Source organism: the organism of the source record quoted next, unplaced genomic scaffold, assembly GCF_019419815.1.
Source record: "Pyrus x bretschneideri cultivar Hongxiangsu unplaced genomic scaffold, Pyrus_bretschneideri_v1 Contig49, whole genome shotgun sequence".
NCBI lineage: Eukaryota > Viridiplantae > Streptophyta > Magnoliopsida > Rosales > Rosaceae > Pyrus > Pyrus x bretschneideri.
The window spans coordinates 2,173,601-2,193,165 of record NW_025999786.1 but is presented as its reverse complement, the minus strand read 5'-3'; the positions used below and the strand labels follow the sequence as shown (position 1 = coordinate 2,193,165).

The 19,565-nt window shown below is 37.0% G+C and overlaps 3 protein-coding genes across 3 annotated transcripts; 2 read left to right on the top strand and 1 right to left on the bottom strand.

The window, feature by feature from the left end:
* Positions 1 to 1,695: 1,695 nt before the first annotated feature.
* LOC103927914 (ras-related protein Rab7) lies at positions 1,696 to 5,669 on the top strand. Its single transcript, XM_009336890.3, has 7 exons — positions 1,696 to 1,958; positions 2,065 to 2,091; positions 2,335 to 2,434; positions 2,552 to 2,698; positions 4,310 to 4,390; positions 4,460 to 4,605; positions 5,294 to 5,669. The coding sequence occupies exons 1-7, from the start codon at positions 1,909 to 1,911 to the stop codon at positions 5,361 to 5,363; spliced, it is 621 nt and encodes a 206-aa protein (XP_009335165.1). The 5' UTR covers positions 1,696 to 1,908; the 3' UTR covers positions 5,364 to 5,669.
* A 1,105-nt stretch (positions 5,670 to 6,774) lies between these two features.
* On the bottom strand, positions 6,775 to 8,743 carry LOC103927915. Its single transcript, XM_048568629.1, has 2 exons — positions 8,312 to 8,743; positions 6,775 to 7,366 (listed from the first exon to the last, which is right to left on the bottom strand). Exons 1-2 carry the CDS (start codon positions 8,663 to 8,665, stop codon positions 7,154 to 7,156), a joined length of 567 nt encoding a protein of 188 aa, XP_048424586.1. The 5' UTR covers positions 8,666 to 8,743; the 3' UTR covers positions 6,775 to 7,153.
* Positions 8,744 to 15,920: 7,177 nt separating this feature from the next.
* On the top strand, positions 15,921 to 18,199 carry LOC103927925 (wax ester synthase/diacylglycerol acyltransferase 11-like). The gene is made up of 5 exons (XM_009336902.2): positions 15,921 to 16,165; positions 16,265 to 16,813; positions 17,134 to 17,517; positions 17,601 to 17,738; positions 17,961 to 18,199. Exons 1-5 carry the CDS (start codon positions 15,971 to 15,973, stop codon positions 18,144 to 18,146), a joined length of 1,452 nt encoding a protein of 483 aa, XP_009335177.2. The 5' UTR covers positions 15,921 to 15,970; the 3' UTR covers positions 18,147 to 18,199.
* The last annotated feature ends 1,366 nt before the right edge of the window (positions 18,200 to 19,565 follow it).

Below are 19,565 nucleotides of genomic sequence, written 5' to 3'. Positions count from 1 at the left end.
CGATTTTGGTATAAGGGTTTCTAGAACCAAGGGAAGACCCTGGCCCTTCTTTAGGGTGGAGTTCCAACGTTTTCCACCCTTACTCACATAATTATTTGAGCAGGAAGTAGCATAAGTGAGTCTTAGTGGCCGGACCTGTTCCCCTACCATAATAGTTAAATAAGGATATTCGTTGTTGACATTTGGCACTTCATACTCACAGTATTTGTCGAATTGACCAAGTCTTTTGCAGTGAAAAAAGAAATTTAAGAGGCATTCATATTTGAGCATCGCCCTTGTTCTTCCACCATCTCTTCTTTGAAGCCAGAACCCATTAGAAAGAGGTTTCCTTGCATCCACTTTAAGCCTTACTCGGCGAAAGTCATGGATTCCATATGGGTATGCAAGATGATCATCCACATCAATGACTTCCCTAAAAGGATTCGCAAAGAGACTAGCATTTTCAGAGGAAAAATCCTCCAAAGGCACAACATGCATTTGAACCCAGTAGTTGATCCAGTAAGCTGGTATTTCCTCAAAGGTGAGGTGCAGTGGCAACTTGTGAATGGCAAGGCAGTCTCTAGCTATATTCCAAGGCCCATCATTGAGGACCCTATTGGCTGTTGACTCTGAGGGTGTAGTGATGATAAAGGTTGTGTTCGTACGAGCCGAGACTTTGAGGTCGCCATATGGAGCCCAGAACCTCTTGATTAAGCCAACAGTAGTGCTCCAAGGAGGAAGACACTCCACTATAAGAAATCCAGCCAAACAAATGCTAGAGTTAACAATAGGGTGATCGGGTTTCCTATCCAAGTTAACTAGGAAGTTGTTTATGTGCGCGTGGGCCATGATTGCTATTTGACTGAGAGATGAGATGTGGTTTGGCTTTAAAAAGATTGACAAGAGGAATGGTTGGGTGGTTGGATTTAAAGAGAAAATAGTTGTGAGACAACATGGTGGAAGTCACAGGGAAGAGATGGAAATTAAATGGATGTATCCGATCATATAGTTGGATGGTTGTGTTTTTTTTCCCTTTCTTTTGACCTTAATTAACAGGGGTGAAAGAGGAAGTTCAAGTGAAAAATCTTATGAGGCACCTTCATATAGATGTGGGCGTTAATAAAACTACTCAATTATAAATCGGGAGCGTAGAGAAAATAAAGGTTTTTTTAGAAAAAAAAATGGCCCATAGAGTTGGCATAACTTCTCGCTCTGGTTTTTGAAATTCAACATCGTTAAAGTAGTAGTTCTTGAAATTATACACCGTCAATCATTTTAGTCATTCAATGGAAAATCTCTGTTAAATTGAGGGAATTTTTGTCAACCCCTCCATTTGATAGGTGGTTTCTTTAGTTTAATGATAATTTTTCACAACGACCATAATGATTGACAGTTAAAAATCTCAATGAACATTTATATCGATTTTTAAACCTCAAAAGTCAAAATGAATAATTATAACAATCTTAGAAACCATTTTAATTAAAAAAAAACAAAAAAAAAAAAAAACAAAGAGGTCTTAATAAAATTTCCCCTTAACATCTTCGGACCATGATGGGGCCCCTCCGAGACCACTTTTGTTGTGCGGATAAGTGGGACCCAAGAAACTTAAACTTATTATAATGTCACCTGGCACTTCGCTTTGTCACGTAAATATTTAATAATATATGCTGCTTGTCTGTCCTGCCGACTCGGACATAAGTATAATTCCAAAAAACTAAAAAAAAACACCGATCGAACTTGGCGCTCCTTTTTTCTCTGTCCCTCTCTCCTCTTTCCTCTCTCTCTCCCCATTCATTCTTTCCGTTCCTGGAAAGAGAAAGAGAAAAGGAAAAATTCAAAAACATCCACCAATCAATCGCCTTGGCAGTGTTCCAAAAGTTGATTTGTTTCCGCTTTTTTCCGATTCATATCAGTTTAAATTCGTCCGCCATGTTGCGCAGACGAACCTTGCTCAAGGTCATCGTTCTCGGCGACAGTGGGTAACGTTCTGCACCCCTAGGGTTTCTGATTCCACAACCACCCATTGTTGTTATCTGGATTTTGTGTTTATTTTAGGGATTAACTTTGTGTTTCTTCTTCTGTTAGGGTTGGCAAGACCTCGTTGATGAACCAGTATCCTTCACCATCTGTGAGATTATTTTCGTTATTTCTAATTATTTTTTGAATTTCGGTGTTGGATTTGTGTAATTTTCATTGTGCGATCTCAGAAATCTGATTAATTTGGGTGAAATTAAGTTTAATCGGCTTGATATTGTTTATGATCGCTATATGAGGCATGTTATATTAATGAGGTATCAGTTTAATTATGTATTTTTGTGGGTGTTAGACTGTGTGGTTCTTTAACTGATGGCTTAGATATGTGCACAAGAAGTTTAGTCAGCAGTATAAAGCTACAATCGGTGCCGATTTTGTCACAAAAGAACTCCAAATCGATGACAGGCTCGTCACTCTACAAGTGGGTTTTCTGGTTGAACGGTATTTCAGTGTTCTGTTTAGTATAATTTTGGGTAATTGTAGTGGGAATTGCGGGGACTAATTTGTGTGGGTTTTTCTATTTTCTTTCGTCTGGAAGATTTGGGACACAGCCGGGCAGGAAAGATTTCAGAGTCTTGGAGTTTCATTTTACAGAGGTGCAGATTGCTGTGTTCTTGTTTATGATGTCAACGTAATGAAGTCCTTTGATACTCTAGATAATTGGCATGAGGAGTTTCTAAAGCAGGTTTGATTCATGCCTTTCTCAATTCTTTATATATTTATCTCATAACTTTATCATGCCATTCTGATTTTGTTGTGTTAGAATCTCAAGTAGGACCATTATCAGTTGGAAACATATGTTGAGGATCTGAGGTGTGGTTCTTATTGTTATCTGGTGGCATAGCATGCCAATTGTATCACAATATGGAATTGCTTATGTAAATGTTCACAAATACACACACATCAAGTTCTGTGTGATTTCTCATTAGCATTTAGGCTTTGACAGTTTTCTGATGATGGCTGGCTACGGTGTTAATTGTACATCGCGCTTCTTAGTCATTCTATATTCAAGCAATGATATATGTTCGTCAGAAGGGAGCTGTTATTTTCACTCCAAAAAAGGCATATATACTTCTCCCAAGTGAAATAAATCAAGGAGAAGGGTGCATGATAACTATTTGGAACACTAATAACAATTCCCTTGACATAAAAAAAAAAAACTCGAGTAAACATTGGCATCATTGGCACAGTGGAATATAACTACTTTAGAGAAGTAATACTAGTTTTATATCACTTCTTTTTCATACTGCATTTTGATTAATAGTAAGTACTTTGCTTTATCTTGGGCTAGCTGCTAAAGTTATAACAATTTTCGGTAGGGGGGTTTTCTAGACTGAATAATGAGCATGGCGGCAGGGAAGACTAGTTTAGAGATTAGAAATACTTCATAGTACTTGTCTAATGTCTAATTAGTTTTTATTTAGAGCCGGCTTGATGATATTTGTGTTTTCTATTGTTTTTGTATAATGAGAGAGGTAACCAGAAAAAAGGAGAAAGAATACATTAAGAGTCTTTTAGTAAAAACAAATACAATTCTAATTTTGACGTTTTAGTTTTTTCTGTGATCCATTCTCTTTTTGTCTCCTTATTATCGTTGGCTTTTGAGACAAATGCAAAAGTATTTTTCTTCCCAAGTACGAAAGCAATCGGTATTCCATCAATACTCCATTTCCTGGTACCTTTCTCTTGTATGCAAGAAGGGAATTCCCATGTAGGAAGGAACGTTGCTTATCTTACTTCCATCCATCAAATCTTGCTTCAGCCAAAAAATTGTAGAATTTGCAGAGAATTCTTCCAGATGAATTACCATTTTATCTGTAATGATAAGTTATGGGACTTTTGGGTCCATTATTCAGCTGTCAAATTTGAACTTGGAGCAAAGCACTACAGCGGCGTGATTCTAATTTCTAACTGCTGTTCTGTTTATGTTCTATGGTGTATTTGATACGAGAGGATAGTTGAGCCTCGGATAGTAGTAAGTTTCCAAGTTTTCCATTTGTGCTTGCCTTTCCATGGGTGGCTATGTAAGGTTGCCATTCTCTTTTTTCCTTAATTGTACACATTCCTTTTAACAGTTTGTTTTTATGAATTAACATGATTTTCTTGTTTTATGTTGTCATTTGATTTAATTGATAAAACACAGTGGTTTAATAAAGGTGTCTCTTAAGAGTTATGAAAGTTGTAAATATATACCTAAGCTGTTTGACTAACAGCCCTGTAATTTGAATTTTGTATTTCAGAAATGCTCATTTTTTGTTTTGATGCTTACATTGTTTCCATTCTAATTTTGACCCAGGCAAACCCTCCCGATCCCAAGACATTTCCATTTATATTGCTTGGTAACAAGATTGATATTGATGGGGGTAACAGTCGTGTGGTAAGGAAACACATTCGCTGTGCTGTCCATGATTTGCCCATGTACATAATCTAATTATTATCTTTACAGGTGTCTGAGAAGAAAGCAAAGGACTGGTGTGCATCAAAGGGGAATATACCTTACTTTGAGACATCAGCAAAAGAAGATTACAACGTTGATGGTGCATTTCTTTGTATTGCAAAGACTGCTCTTGCAAATGAACATGAGCAGGACATGTAAGTTCATAGTGAGGGCTGACATATTGTTTTCATTTATTCTATTGATATTCTGGAGTAAGCGAAGTTCTATTTTAGGATATATTTACGTTCGTGGGCTACTCCAGATCCAGGAGATGAGCTTAAGCTCTCGTTTGGAACCGTTTGCATAGTAGATGGACAATTCTATATAGAATGTCGGGTCATATTCTTGGTTAATTTTTGTTATATAGACAAGAATTAGATAGAATGAACATGATAGCTAGTTTTCACTATGAAGGTAGTTTCTAGTTCACTTTTATGACATGAAGGATATAAACCTAGTGAAATGGTCATGTTAGAACGTAGTTAAGATGTTCTAGGGAAAGAATGGTCGTTGTATTATTAAATAAAGCTTGGTTTCACTAGTCACAATAGTTTTTTATGTAGATAAAGCCTGGTTTGACCATTCGCATCAGAGGATGAGCATTTGATCTTTGTAGAATAAGCATATGATGCTGATGTAATGTCCTTCAGAACACGAAAATCTTTCAATTGGCTTATTGTGTCCTGAACTTCCGATTACCTTACAATTTACCGAACTTTGTATCTACAATGTATCAGTATCTATCTATCTTTCTGCTATTGTTGCTGTATGCTCGTATGAGATGTTTTATGACCCTCTAAACCTGCCTTTTTCATCATTGTTCCTTTTTCCTTTAACTTGCAGATATTTCCAGGGCATCCCTGATGCTGTTTCAGAGTCTGATCAAAGAGGAGGAGGTGGCTGTGCATGCTGAATTTATTAGTGCAATTCATCTGGCTTGCCCAGTTTTCATTGTTTTGTTGTCCCGATTCATACTTTCATAGCCATTGTTTGTACACGTTGTATACTAAGTTGTGTTGTCTAGCGATGCTCGACTTTTGCCATTTTGAGGAAAGTAGTCCCTGTTTTTGTCGGAGGAACGCCAAGGAAAGTAGTCACTGTGAGTTTTGCTTTGACCTTGAAAACGAAATCGATGCTTGTAGTTTTGACTTGTGAGAGAATCAACTTCATGGAATTTTGAAAGTTAATATATGGGGTAGAGTTACTTATGTGATCTTAATCTTTGATTATTTTTACAACTTTTGTTTTCTATGTAACCCAAGTATGGGTATTCATCTTTCGCAATGTAGATTTTTAGTTTAGTTTATACGCTAGGTCATGTTTACGTACAAGAATGAGAATTGGAATCATTTTGATTTTAGAGTTTCTTGTGTTTACTAAAATATACCATGCGAGTCGTTTTACTTCTAAAGTTTTCCCAAGGATTACTAACGTGCAAGAAATCAAAAAGTGTGAGCCTATCTTTAAACTCCATAACCAAATACCTAAAAATTTAGGTATCGTGTTGACTGGAGGGCTAGTAGATCCAATTCTCCCTTCACTTCAAATGCTACATATTCAGAATGTACACCAGCCATTTAATAGATGTTTGCCACGTGGTGTCTGGTTACAAAGAGTTTCTCTCAACATTACCTACATAACAATATAACATAGCCTACCCTGTCAATCTGAACTGTGTTGTTATTAGTAATCAAACCAAAAACCAACAATCATTGCCAGCAATAACTCTCCCCTCACACAAACTTGGAACCTCCGACTTTAACAAATTCTTGGTTGGTTCGGTTGTCCACCCTCCCTCACTTCTTCAATTCCTTGTTTTTATAGACTTTATAATCTTTGGAACGTAAATTGCGTTACGTGCTAGAGAGGATTAAACAATGGCTTCGCGAAATGACGACACTTCCCCGAAGATTGCTGCCCCATAAAGTCATTATAACGATACTCTAACATTCCTGCCACACAAGCCTTGTAACGATTCTTCGACGGAATGTATTGAAATGGGGCATAGCGAGCTTGAGTTCCATCGGGAGTCGCTGAAAATAAACCTGATATTCATACCTGCCTAATGCATTAGGAAAGTGCTTTTTACAGTCTCGTTGAGTTGGAATGAGTCCCGCAGGTGATGTCAGAGAGGCTCAAGTTCCCGAAGCACCTGATGGTTAGAGAGGCAGTCGTCTCTCCACCTAAAGAACAAGTGCTAGGCAACAACCGACGGGTTCCAGGCTGGGAACACCGCCCAGTAGACGGAGCTAATCCTTTTCCGAGGTTACGAATACACTTTTGCAACATACCATAAAATAATTAAGCTTTTCAAATCCTTCGAATAATGTCTTCAACCTCCACTGCCAGCTTACTAGCAGTTCAAAATCAATAAATGCACAATCCTTCTAGAAGTCAAGCATACAAAATCTTGGATTCTTTACAGAAGCTACATAAAATGAATGTGGGAAACTATGGAAAATGCCCCCTTGTGTACATCCGCAAAGTCTTGTAGGGGATTATACTTGTGACGAAGTCTAATCCCCATACAGCTTTTTGCGGATGAGTGACGATGCACAGATGAGCGTTGCTTTTTTTGTTGTCAAACTTCAGTAAATACTGGAGAGTAGCTTTCAGTGATTATGAATCAATTTTTAACAAAGTTTGAGAGCAATTGGAAAGAAAAACTAATGAACCTTAGAAGAGGAGCATCAATGACGCCTTTCACCAACCAAACTTTTTCAGCAAATCCCTGGTTCTCTTCCTCATTCGAGTAAATACTATGATCACGAGAGCGATGATCCATGGAGGGAAGTTACCTCCAGTAAAGTTTAATTTCTGGATCCATTGCGGAGGATCCCTCAAAACCAAGGTTATCAGGATGGTCATAAAAGCTACTCCAATCAAGATTTTCGTCACCGGTTGGATCAATGAATCCTGCATGAAGAGAATTTGAACATACAAGAACTCAGTAGCAAAACTGGCACCAAAAGACATTTCACATGTCAATATAATATTCCGCTGTCTACAAAACTGCAACTAAAGAATCTTGTGGAAAATAAAAATAAAACAGTTGCAAGCATTCCTTTAATGAGAGTACAAATTGTTCCTCTTTCAGTATTCGTAATAGGAAGGACATGGGAGGATGGAAACACAAACGATACAGAGATATAATAATGTCAGCAGATCCTCATTCCTGACTGACTGCTCATGAAATAGATGAAAAACAAGGTACGAACTAAAATCCTAGAGATGGATTTAGTGGGCAACTACTCATGTTATGGTTAACAACGCTGCCACGAGGTTGTGGCGCAGTGCTATTAGCACGGTGCCTAAACCCAATCACTTTAAGTGGGGTGATTGCACATTTGCTCGTCATAAAAATGGGCAAAGCATCGACCAAAATAACGATGCGAAATCCTAGTTTTTAGGAATATGTGGTCGTAAAACCCGGTGTTTATCAAACAAACAATCAAAGCTCAACAAGATGATTCGCGTAGGGGGCATTAAAATTACTTCCATGCTTAGGCCACAAATGAAATGTAGCAAGAAAAACTAATCGAACTACTGAAACCGATGGCTCGAATTCAACCAAGTAAGTTGCTGATATCTCTTGATCTAATTCTAAAGCCTCTAATTGTAGGAGGAGCTACTATATTGCTAATTGAGGGTGACAACTGAAAATATATACGACTCCAAACCAAAAAACACTAATGTATCTCTCTCACACATGAAAAGTAAATTTATTTAAATACAATTCAATAAAAAAAAGATTACAACACAATTTTCTCGGCATCCAAACAGAAAATTCATCTGACTAATTTCATCAATTGGGTTTTGGCAATCATGTTATAACAGAAGGAGAATCTTATGAAATTTTACCTTAGGCTCTCCGTCGATTTGAACCGTGGCTCCATCTCTATATGGCAGCATAGACCTGCCGTTTCTAGGGTTAAACCGGATCGGAACCCCGCGACCCGATTCGGTATTGAAAGCGTAAAGCGATTTGAATCCATACTTGTCGAGAATGTCTCCGACCTCCAACTGGTTCTGGTCCCAACCCCCCAGACCCGACTTGAACGTGTCGATCGGGCCTTTTCCCCGTCGATACAGGCAGACTTCCACTTCTGGAACCTTCGTCCTCGCAGTTTTGGGATTCGGGTTCGGAGAAGACCCGTCGGATTTTGGGCCCGTTTCCTCGATTTCCCCGGTTTTGTTGTCGTCTTTCTCGACCATTTTTTTTTGGATTTTAGGTTGCAATATTTTGATCCAACTTTGTGTTGTGTTATTTATGGACTTTGTGTTTGAGGTGCGAATCGGAGGCTTCACAGCCGAACGAGTAAACACTCCATATACGTGGCAGGCGGTTCACCTTTTTATTGAAAAGATAAATTATTTCCCATATATTTTTAAATTTTCGGCTGTTAGATATGAATAATTAAAAAAGTTCAAATAACAGAAATTAAAAAGAGGTATATAAAAAATAAAAAGAGATGTGTAAATAACATATCTTAAAAAATTAGGAAGAAGAGAATCTTTTTTATTTTTTTTAGCTCGTCTTGATTTTAAACTTTGTCGACTACAATATCGCTTGTAATAAAAAAAAAACAATCAAAATTATTTTTCAAATCTCTTTAAAGTTACGTTGTTGATAATTCATCATTTGGTCGATATTTAATTAATATGAACTCTTGTCTGCTAGTAGTGGAAAGGTTTTCTCTACCCATCTTGTTAATTGTAATAGCCATGCAAGGTCTCAATTTAGGGAACTTTAATAAAGAAGACTTGGGCCAAGTTTGTTTTAACAAAAAATCATTCACTAATTTTATTTAAGGTAAAAGGCTTGAAATTTAATGAAAATGACAAAAAACAATATAATAAAGACAAAAACTAAAGCCTTATAAATAGGAAATAAGCCCATGTGCAAAACTAAATTCTATTTTTCCAACTAATACCCGTGACGGAAGGACAAGGATTGTCTGCCCTCACACTTCCTGTGCCCTCTCTTGCCCTTTTGTTTTGTGTGGTCATGGTTAAGCCACGTCAACATTTTATATTGTTTTTTTTAAAGAGATAATAAGACAAAAATGAATAGTAATATAAAATGTTGACGTAGTTTAACCGTAACTATATAAACAAGAGAGTGAGAAGTGGAAGGGCAGACAGTCCTTATCCTTGACGGAAACCCCGTTCCGCCGGTCCAATTCCATTAGAAATTTGAATTTATGTCTGCATGAAAATGTGAGAAGAATGGAATTTAAATTAGAGTCATCGATGATCAAATTTGACATGTACCAAATTGGCAGCACCGCCCCACCGCTTCCTCCGCAATCTACAAAACTAGAACCTTCATCCCCAAATTTTAGTCCATTATTATTATTTTAATTATTAATTTATTAGCATTATAATTAGGGCTATAAAGATAAGTGCATCCATTTCAAAATACCATATCAAAATTAGTTTGCTGCTTCCATTGACAATGAATTAATTTGTTTCGAAAAACCTCCTAATTTCATTCAAAACTTCATTATTATGATTTTCAATAATATATCGATGTTTTTTGAAAAAAAAAAAATTGTGATGAAATGCATATTGAAATATTTATAAAATCAAAATAAAATTAATATAAATTTCATATAAGGTATTTGTAGAGTCAGTTTGAGATTGTTGCGGGTTTAAAAAGTTGTTACCACTATTTTTAGAACTGAACACAAGTACTATCATTATTTTTTAAACTAGACACTAACTATTTTTGAAAATAAACACGGGTACTACACTATTTATGAAACTGAACATTGGTACTATCACTATTTCTTAAGCCGAGCACTGACTATTTCTGAAACTAAATATGAGTACTACATTATTTTTGAAATAGGTTGCGGGTACTACATTTATGAAACTGAGCACGATTACTACACAATTTATAAAACGAAACACATGTAATACACTGTTTATGAAACTAAACATAGATACTAAATTATTTATAAAACTGAATAATGATAATATCACTACTTCTTAAACCGAACACTGACTACAAGTTCAGTTCAACCACGTTTGCTTCCATATCGTGCTCCTCACCCGAAGGCCCTGACCGTTTACTGACACCCTCATGTCTACCCCCTGGGTAACTCCAAATTGCAATTTGACTCATATTTAGCTAAACAGTCGACTAATTGATGAGAAGGGCTTTCTCAATTCTTGGCTTCCGAGCCCTTCCTCCCATATCTCCGCTCCTTCGAAACCCCATTACCGCCATTGATTCGAGCCCCTCTCTCTCGGGTATAAACAATCACACCATGCACAACCGCACCCTTAAACCTCTATGATTAACTCTCACATACACACCACACGGACTAGTCTCCAGATATTCCTGTCACCATTCAAAGACTCCTTGTTACTCTCATTGTAGCATATGCGCTCTGCATTTCTTCATCGCAGCAACAAGATTTGGCAATAACTTGAGAGTGGCCATTTGGTTGAAGTGCTTGCACCTAGTAGTCCCACCAATGCTGATGCTAGGGGATGCCCAAAACCCAATAGCCCAAATTCCTTCATCCTCAAAAGGCTCCTATATGGTGATTCGAAAAAAATGGTGGAATTCGAATGAAATTGAGAATGAAAACAGAGATGTGGAGAGATCAAGAGAGAGGTAGAGAGATCTAATCGATTACAAAAGTGGATGAATTGTTTCTGTGCAGATGAGAGATCGAGCTTAGGCAGAGAGATTCCAATGTCCTTGAAAAAAAAGACGTAGAAAAATTATAACTTGGAGTTATACTATATATAACTAGCCCATATTGGGATTTTTTTTTTTTTTTTTTTTTTTTTTTTTTATAATATAAGGAGGTTATTCCTTTATAGAGAATCACTACATGAAATGTAATATGATAGGCTTAAATTGAAGTACAAATTATAATAATAGTTTTACCCCTATCATAAAGTTTAAATGAGATATCATTTTCTTCAAACTCTCAAACATACTCACCCTTCATTGTTAAACAAGGTAACCTTAACCACTAAATGAACACAACCGCATAGGGTGTCCTAATGGTCGAGAATAAATTCTAAGCTTGTATTCCACACGGCACGCTTTGTGTTCGATTCCTGGCATTGGTGAATCGCACGATGATGGCCAGAGAGGGGTTGAAATGTTTATGTGAGTCTTCTTGATCCCTAGAAAGATAAACTGTCGTGGCGATGCCACTAGCTGGTCTAATTTTTTTTAATTAGAAAAAAGGTAAATTACACAAAACTACCTCAACTATAGATCGAACGACACTATCATACCTCATCTTTTAAAAATGACAATGTAATACCTCATCTTTTAAAAATGACAATGTCATACCTCATTTTTAGAATTTGTTCCAATATTATACCTCTGTTAGTTTATCCATGAATTTCTTAGTTAAAAGTTAACGTGGCTTGATCCGGGGCCCAACTCCTCGTCCAGATGGATTCCACATGGCACCACACCCAATGTTTTCCCGCCAAATGGCATCCACATCAGAAAATTTATTTGATTTTTTTTTTTTGTAATTTGAATTTCAAAAATTTAAAATTTCAAGTTCACTTTCCCGCCAAAAAGTGAGAAAAAGATGATCTAACATTTTAAGAACAGATTATCATCCTTGACCTCAAATTTGAAAAATCTCACCCAAACATAATGATATAACCACAACAAAACTAGTGTATTCAAGCACAAACTACTCATCATTTCCGAAGAAAAATATGAAATGGACCAAATTATGCATAGAACTTGCTTAATTATCCATAAATTCATAAACCTGAGTAGATGTGGATGCTTACAAAGCAATTTAAAGGATAAACAGTCTGATATGTGGATGCTTAAAAACCACAAAGTAGAAAATGTTACTTGTTTGTCCCTTGGAGGAAGATGTCTATGATGGGTTCTTGGATTATGACCTTCCTTTTTGCATATGGTACATTTCAAACTGCCTTGCCCTTTCCTTCCTAGCTTAAGTGGTTGAGGAGGACCTTGAGGATTATTTGGTTGGGTTTGTGGAAGTTTGTTCACCCTTATTGTCCCTCTCAGTAGCTTCCTTGTTTCTATTCTTCCTTGGCCTTCCAGATTGCCTTGTATATGTTGGAGGTAATATTGGTGGGTTTTTGGTTTCCTCCCGCAAAGACATCCCATTCATCGACATTACTAAATGAGAATACACCTCAAAGTACCGTGCCTTCGAATAACAAGTATCGACATAGTCCTTTGGTTTCTCTCTCTTAAAATTGATGGCAGCTATTGCATGGTTGCATGGGATTCCTGCCAAGCCATACTTTCTGCAAGAATAGGTCATCTCAACCAAGTCAACCACATATTACTTCCCCCTCTAGCATCAACTTGAAATTTAGTGCCCCCTGACCATTTTGCAATGCACCTGGCACTTTGAATTTTGGCTTCGTTTAATAGGACAGAGATCTCCAACTTTGTTCACCATTATATCCCTTCTCATTTGAATTCTCTTCATTAAGAATGTGTGAATAAGTAGTAACATTGTGACAATAGGTTTTTATCTTGGCCCAAGTATGATAGCATTGAAACTTTCACAGAGATTGTTTGGCAACATGTCACACGTGGGATATATTTCAAAATAGGACTTGCTCCAATGATGTGCATGCTTATTCACCAACCAATCATAGGCATTTTCATCTAGCTTCTTCATATCCTCCATTGCTTTTTTGAAGTGGGGAACTATTGTTGTTTTGGTTATTGACCATAAAGCATCCTTCAAAATTTTCCCCTTGAATAGATTTCTGAAGTTGGTATACAAATGTCTCACGCAAAATCTGTTCTGGGAATTAGGGAGGGCTTTTTGAGAGGCCGGAATTAACCCCTTTATCACTCATAAATGTCCATCCCTGTTGATTGACAATCCCTGTTGAGATGTGCAACAATCATCCACTTCTGGCCCTTCAATAGCTAGCAAGCCCCTATATCTTATTGGTTGAAGTTGTGTTGGCCCAACATCCCTCTCTGAACTACTTATCTCCTCAATTACCAATTTACTTGGACCAGTGACTTCCATGGACTTAAGAAATTATTGCTTTTGGGTTACGGCTTCTTTTGTCGTCAATTCTTCGATGTACATCTCAATCACTTTATCTTTTGGAACAAAGTTACACATTGTCTGAACATCGGAATCACTTTGAATCGGCTTCAAACCATTGCAAAGGTCCATGTTGGGAATTTTGAAATAGTAGTTCATGAACCGCTCACTGTATCCAACTGCCTCCACCATATCATCTATCACCGGCAATGACATGATGTCTTTATCACAGTTATCTATATATGTCACTTTCCCCCTAGAATAGAGGTCATAACTTATCTCCCCATCATGATGCAATTCAATAGAGAATAGTTCTGGATATACTGAAATTCACAAGAACAAACCCTAATTAAAAGCCAACAATAAACAAAGCACATGACTAAGAAAAGGCAAAAACAAAAGCAATTGCATTTTAACCTAATCAAAAGCCAACAAAAACCAATGCACAAGATTCTTCACAAAACAAAGCACATGACTAAGAAAAGCCAAATCCAACACACTATATGCAAACAACCAAAGCACAGTAACCATTTCTCGACAAGAATAAACATAGCAATAAGCAAAAAAAAAACCACAACAAACCACCTTATCTTGACAACAATAAACAAAGCAACAAACCACCTTATACCGACAAGAATAAACAAAGCAGCAAACTCATTAGCCAACAACTCAGTAACCATTTCGAATTAAGAAAGCATAAAACCAACTTTTCAAACAAGAATAAACAAAGCTACAAACCCATTATCCAACACCTTAGGAACCATTTCGAATAAACAAAGCTACAAACCCTTTATCCAACACCTTAGGTATTATTTCGAATTCACAAAGCATAAATCCACTTTTTCGAACAAGAATAAACAAAACCCGCATTCAACCCATTCCAATAAACAAGTTTAGTATGCATTTGGAATCATCAAAAGCACAAAAAAATACTTACAATAGGTAGGTGTTGTTTCGTCGGGATCCTCGCGCACATACCAACCCATGTTGAATCCTTTGATTTTTCTTCGAAGCCAATGGAACCCAGATGGAACCCCCTTCCAACACCAACGAAATTAGGCAAGCAAGCCGGCAAGATGATTTGGGGTTTTCGCTGAATTTCTAATCTGATTGTTCGAGATTTGGAGTTGCTGGTATGAGAACTAGGGTTAGGGTTCTTCTTTTTCTGGAATTGGGGAAGAAATTAGATCGACAGGGTTTGGGTGTATCGGGGGGAAAAAGGAATTCGAATGGCACACTTTACAACGTTCTCTTGCTTTTTTATTTTTTTAAATTTAAATTTAAATTTTAATGGAATATCCATGTGTCATCCGGTGAGAAAGCCATGTGTATTGGGAATTCTAGCTAGATGCCATTTGGCGGGAAAACATTGGGTGTGGCGCCATGTGGAATCTACCTGGGCAAGGAACTGGGCCTCGGATGAAGCCACGTTAGCTTTTAACTAAGAAATTAACGGACAAACTAACGGATGTATAACATTAGAACAAATTCTAAAAATGATGTATGACATTGTCATTTTAAAAAGATGAGGTATGATAGTATCATTAGACCCATAGTTCAGGTAGTTCTGTGTAATTTACCAAAAAAAAAAAAAAAACCACTAAACGAACACTCACACACGTTGACAATGAAATACGAAACTTACTATTTTGGGGCTCCACATCAGGAATAGCTTTTTGTTCTCCATTTTACTTCAATTTTGATATTATGATCATATTGCTATTCGCATAGTATGACCGCTGCACAATTTTCAGTAGATGGCGACTGAAAACGTAAAGATATTTTGGTTAATCTCTTCCAAAGCTATTTAATTTTTCGCAGGAAACTACCAAAATGGTGCTTTAGCATCTTAGTAACAAAATCATTTTAAGTAGCTACCAATCACAATTGTGCAAGTTTCGGCATGTATCCACCGAAACTGTTGGTGGTGAAGGCGAGTTAGTGTTTTTTGTTTTTAACCAAACGAGTTCGTGTTTTTTGAGACGATGAGGGAGTTGAGTGAAGAAGGAGGGCGTGCATGTGGGTGTTTTAAGATAATTCCTTAACTAAAAAGTTGGTGTATTTTCAATAGCGAGAATGTTTAACAAATTGTGGGGTGTAGATAAAATCACAGAAAGAAAATGATCAGCTAAAACTGAGGCTTAACGTGTACATACATTTGGGCCCTTATAGATAGCAAAAACTTCTGCTTTGGAAATGAATCAATGCAGATAGTGCTGCTATTTCATTAGCAGTAGGAGGATAGTCATGTTTAACATATGAAAAGAAACGAAATGATGAAAATTCGCCACCTCATGAGCACAAGCATTGCAGTCACGTCTTGAACACGAGCACAAGCTGGTGACTTTGCGTTAAAACATAATGATCGATGAAGAAATTATATATATAATTCCAATTCTACTTACTTGCCTAGCTACCAACTCAGGACACTAGCTAGGTAACACAGAGAATTTATAGAATTGATAGTATAATTAAGATGGAGCACTTGGAGGAAGATGAAGTAGTAGTACTGGAGCCAGTGAGCCCTACTGCTCAGTACTTCACTAGCTCTGTCCTGTCCGTATCAAATATTGGCGTTATGGAACTCGAAAATCCACTGAGTGAGTCTCAAGCAATCTCATTACTTAAGACTCTCTTCCTCCCCATCAGCCCGCGCTTCTCCTCTATTGTGGTACTATTCTCTCTCTCTCTCTCTCTCTCTCTCTCTCTCTCCCCCCCACATTACTATATTCAAAATGTATTACTAATTGTTTGGAAAGTATTCGTGCAGGTTGAAATCAATGGAAAGAAACGGTGGAAAAGGGTTGAAGTGAAGCTTGAAGAGCACATTAGCGTCCCTATTATTCCTTCTAACTTATCAACTGAATCATATGAAAAGTATCTTGATGGCTACATATCAAAGCTAGCACTAGAAAGATTGTCACAAGACAAACCCTTATGGGAACTTCATATCCTCAATTACCCAACAAGAAATAATAACGCTGCTTGCAACCTTATATTCAAGCTCCATCACGCCCTCGGTGATGGCTTCTCTCTCATGAGTGCCATTCTTTCTTGTCTACGGAGAGCCGACAACCCTTCTCTTCCCCTAACATTTCCTTCAAGGCAGAGGTCACAGCAAATGAGTGATGAAAGCTTTTTGTCTAGAACTATCTCATCAGTCTTCAACACTCTTTCAGATATTTGGAGGAGCACCGTGGGGGAAGATGATATATCACCAATTAGGTCTGGCAATGGAATTGAGTTTCAGCCCATTACAGTGGCAACTATGACTTTCTCTCTTGATCAAATCAAATCAATCAAGAGTAAGCTTGGAGTGGTACGGTTTTTCTTCGTGATTTTTTATCTGTTTTCATACAATCTTTTATTCTGATCATAAACCTTTTCTTTCAAGCACGATCAAAATGTGTTGAGATACTTGTGCGTTTAATTGATTAATTAGGAGTAATGTTATTTAGACACATGATTGCTAGACACGTTACGTAATATTTCATATTGCAAATGGTGACATGTTTAACCGAACTGTCATGTCACCTGCCATGTATATTAGGGATTACTACTCACCCCAAGTTTTTCTCCCTTTGATTCACTCCTTCATTAATTATTTAATTACTTACTAATTAGCAAGACACTTAACAGACGGTAAACGATGTTCTTGCTGGTATGATCTTCCTTGGCACTCGACTATACATGCAAGAGATAAACAGAAGTTCAAGCAAAGCAAGAGGCACGGCAGTGGTACTGCTGAACACGAGAATGATGGGGAAGTATACTTCAATCCAGGAGATGATGAAACCCGACAGCAAGATGCCATGGGGGAATCATTTTACGTTCTTGCATGTACCAATCCCCAATTTATCATTACCCGAAGATCACGATCATGATTTTCCCGCTGATCAATATTCAAATGCCCTTGACTTTGTCTGGGAAGCACAAAAAATAATCACTAGGAAGAGAAGTTCTTTAGCTATTTATCTCACTTGTAGGTTCTTGGAGTTCCTAAACAAATTTGGAGGCCATGAGGTTTGTGATAGAGTTGCAACCCCTCTCTCAGTTTCTTCATTAGTAGAATTATTTTCAACATTTTGCTAGTATATATGGTGCAGGCAGCAGCCAGATACATCCACAGCACACTGAAGAACACGAGCATGATGATCTCAAATTTGATTGGCCCTGTGGAACAAATGGCTTTAGCTAATAATCCAGTTAAAGGAATGTACTTTCTGGTGTTTGGTTCACCTGAGGTATGATATAATTTTCATGGTTGGAATATTGTACAACTTTCATGCGTATTAGTGATTATTGCTTAATTGAGTTAGCACCAGTATCGTGCTCCCTCTTTTGCATCCAAATTCAAATTTTTGTCGAGTATTGTTCATCCCTTGATCCTCATTTCACACACATATAATGTGTGAGTGCGCGCGCCTTCATAGAAATTATATGACATGGTGTTAATGGTATTGCAGGGGCTTGACGTAACAATAGTAAGTTATATGGGAAAGGTGAGGGTTGCCTTCAAAATGGAAAAGGGCCTCATTGAACCACAAAAGTTCAAGTCATGCATGCAAAATGCATTTGAGATGATACGCAAAGCCTCCGACGAATATCCTATTCCTACGCAGAAAAACTCAAAAACAATAAAACATCTTTAATTTTGTGGCATTTTCAGTTGCACAGATTAATTTGCAATATCTGTTTAAGGAACAAAAATGTATATGTAGTAGTGAATAAAAGTTTATGCTATTTCATTAACAAATAAAGAAGGAAGACTTTGGATGCTGGTTTTTAATCACTAATTAATATTGTTTGATTGAAATTTTATTAGTTTTTATTTTTTTTTTTTTTATCAAAGTATTTTAATTTGTACATCTCATCTTATTGACACTAATGTATTTTAATGGACTTCAAATTTTGTAACTAATTATTTCCTAAAAAAAGTATATAAAAACACACAATAAATAGTAAAATTTCAAAAATGTTATAAATAGGCAAAAGTTAGAGAGATAACCTTTGCTAGGGACATAAGCGAAGAGGGTGCAATGTATCACATTATTTATTTTCGTAACTATAAGCACAAAAGGATTGCAGGTAAAGAGAGGAAGGAAGGAATATTGATATTATTGCTTTCACTTCCTTTCTTTTCTATGTATTGTGATCATACATGGAATGCTCCTTATATAGAGTCATATTTGTGAAGAATCACAAAAGTGAAATGAATGCTTTTTGAAAAACATCATACAACAACAACAAATGCTACATTCTTAAGTCTTCCTCACTTTCCATCTTTGACTAAAAACATGTGGGCCTTCACTCCCAAAACTTTTACAACACTCCTTCTTGGATGCCCGCATATCAACATCAATTGCCTCATCAAAACCTTGCTCGGAAAAAGAGTACAACTTTGCATGGAATGTTAAATAGTGTTAAGTATGCTTATGTTGCTTGGTTAAAACCTTGATAGGAAAAACCCAGTTGGAAAAATCCAAGTTGAAGGAAAAAGAGTACAACATGCACGTTGTTGATGCAAATTTCCACTTTCTTCAGTCTTGACGAAAATGCACCTGCAAAACAATCAACACCTTTGATCAAAGACCTAAGCTTCACACGCCCACAAGGTGGGGAGGGGGGATTAGGTCAACGGATCTCCGATGCCTAAGTTAGTTTCTCTGAGAGAGTAGATTGTTTAGGGATTTTTTAGGGTTGCAAAAGCTCTGAAAATTTGGTAGAATATGGGGTATAAGAAACACAAGAAGTTTTGAAGGAAAAGCCCACATCTGGGTTAAAAGACCAGGGACTTTCCACTAAGTCCAAGCCACTAGTACAAATAAGATTCTTACAAAGCACCACAACAAGCTCAATTCCTAGATCTAATCTATATAGCAGATTTACCTTTTTGCAACCTTACTTTGCACAAGATGGAGTCGTCTTCAGTTTACACAAGACGCTAGCTCCTTTCCAGATATGAACTTTTCACATTGTCACACCAAGATCAACACAAACAAATCAAAATGATACAGTGATAAAATGATATGAAATCTAGATTCAACGACCAGTCAGTTTCTTCAGTCAAA

Bases quoted from the DNA above. Each gene is read 5' to 3' on its own strand.
- LOC103927925 (XM_009336902.2), top strand. From the start codon at position 15,971: ATGGAGCACTTGGAGGAAGATGAAGTAGTAGTACTGGAGCCAGTGAGC. The intron at 17,518-17,600 runs GTTTGTGATAGA...TATATGGTGCAG, and splicing joins ACAAATTTGGAGGCCATGAG to GCAGCAGCCAGATACATCCA. The intron at 17,739-17,960 runs GTATGATATAAT...ATGGTATTGCAG, and splicing joins TGGTGTTTGGTTCACCTGAG to GGGCTTGACGTAACAATAGT.
- LOC103927915 (XM_048568629.1), bottom strand. From the start codon at position 8,665: ATGGTCGAGAAAGACGACAACAAAACCGGGGAAATCGAGGAAACGGGC. The intron at 7,367-8,311 runs GTAAAATTTCAT...CTCTTCATGCAG, and splicing joins AAATCGACGGAGAGCCTAAG to GATTCATTGATCCAACCGGT.
- LOC103927914 (XM_009336890.3), top strand. From the start codon at position 1,909: ATGTTGCGCAGACGAACCTTGCTCAAGGTCATCGTTCTCGGCGACAGT. The intron at 2,435-2,551 runs GTGGGTTTTCTG...TTCGTCTGGAAG, and splicing joins ACAGGCTCGTCACTCTACAA to ATTTGGGACACAGCCGGGCA. The intron at 4,606-5,293 runs GTAAGTTCATAG...TTTAACTTGCAG, and splicing joins AATGAACATGAGCAGGACAT to ATATTTCCAGGGCATCCCTG.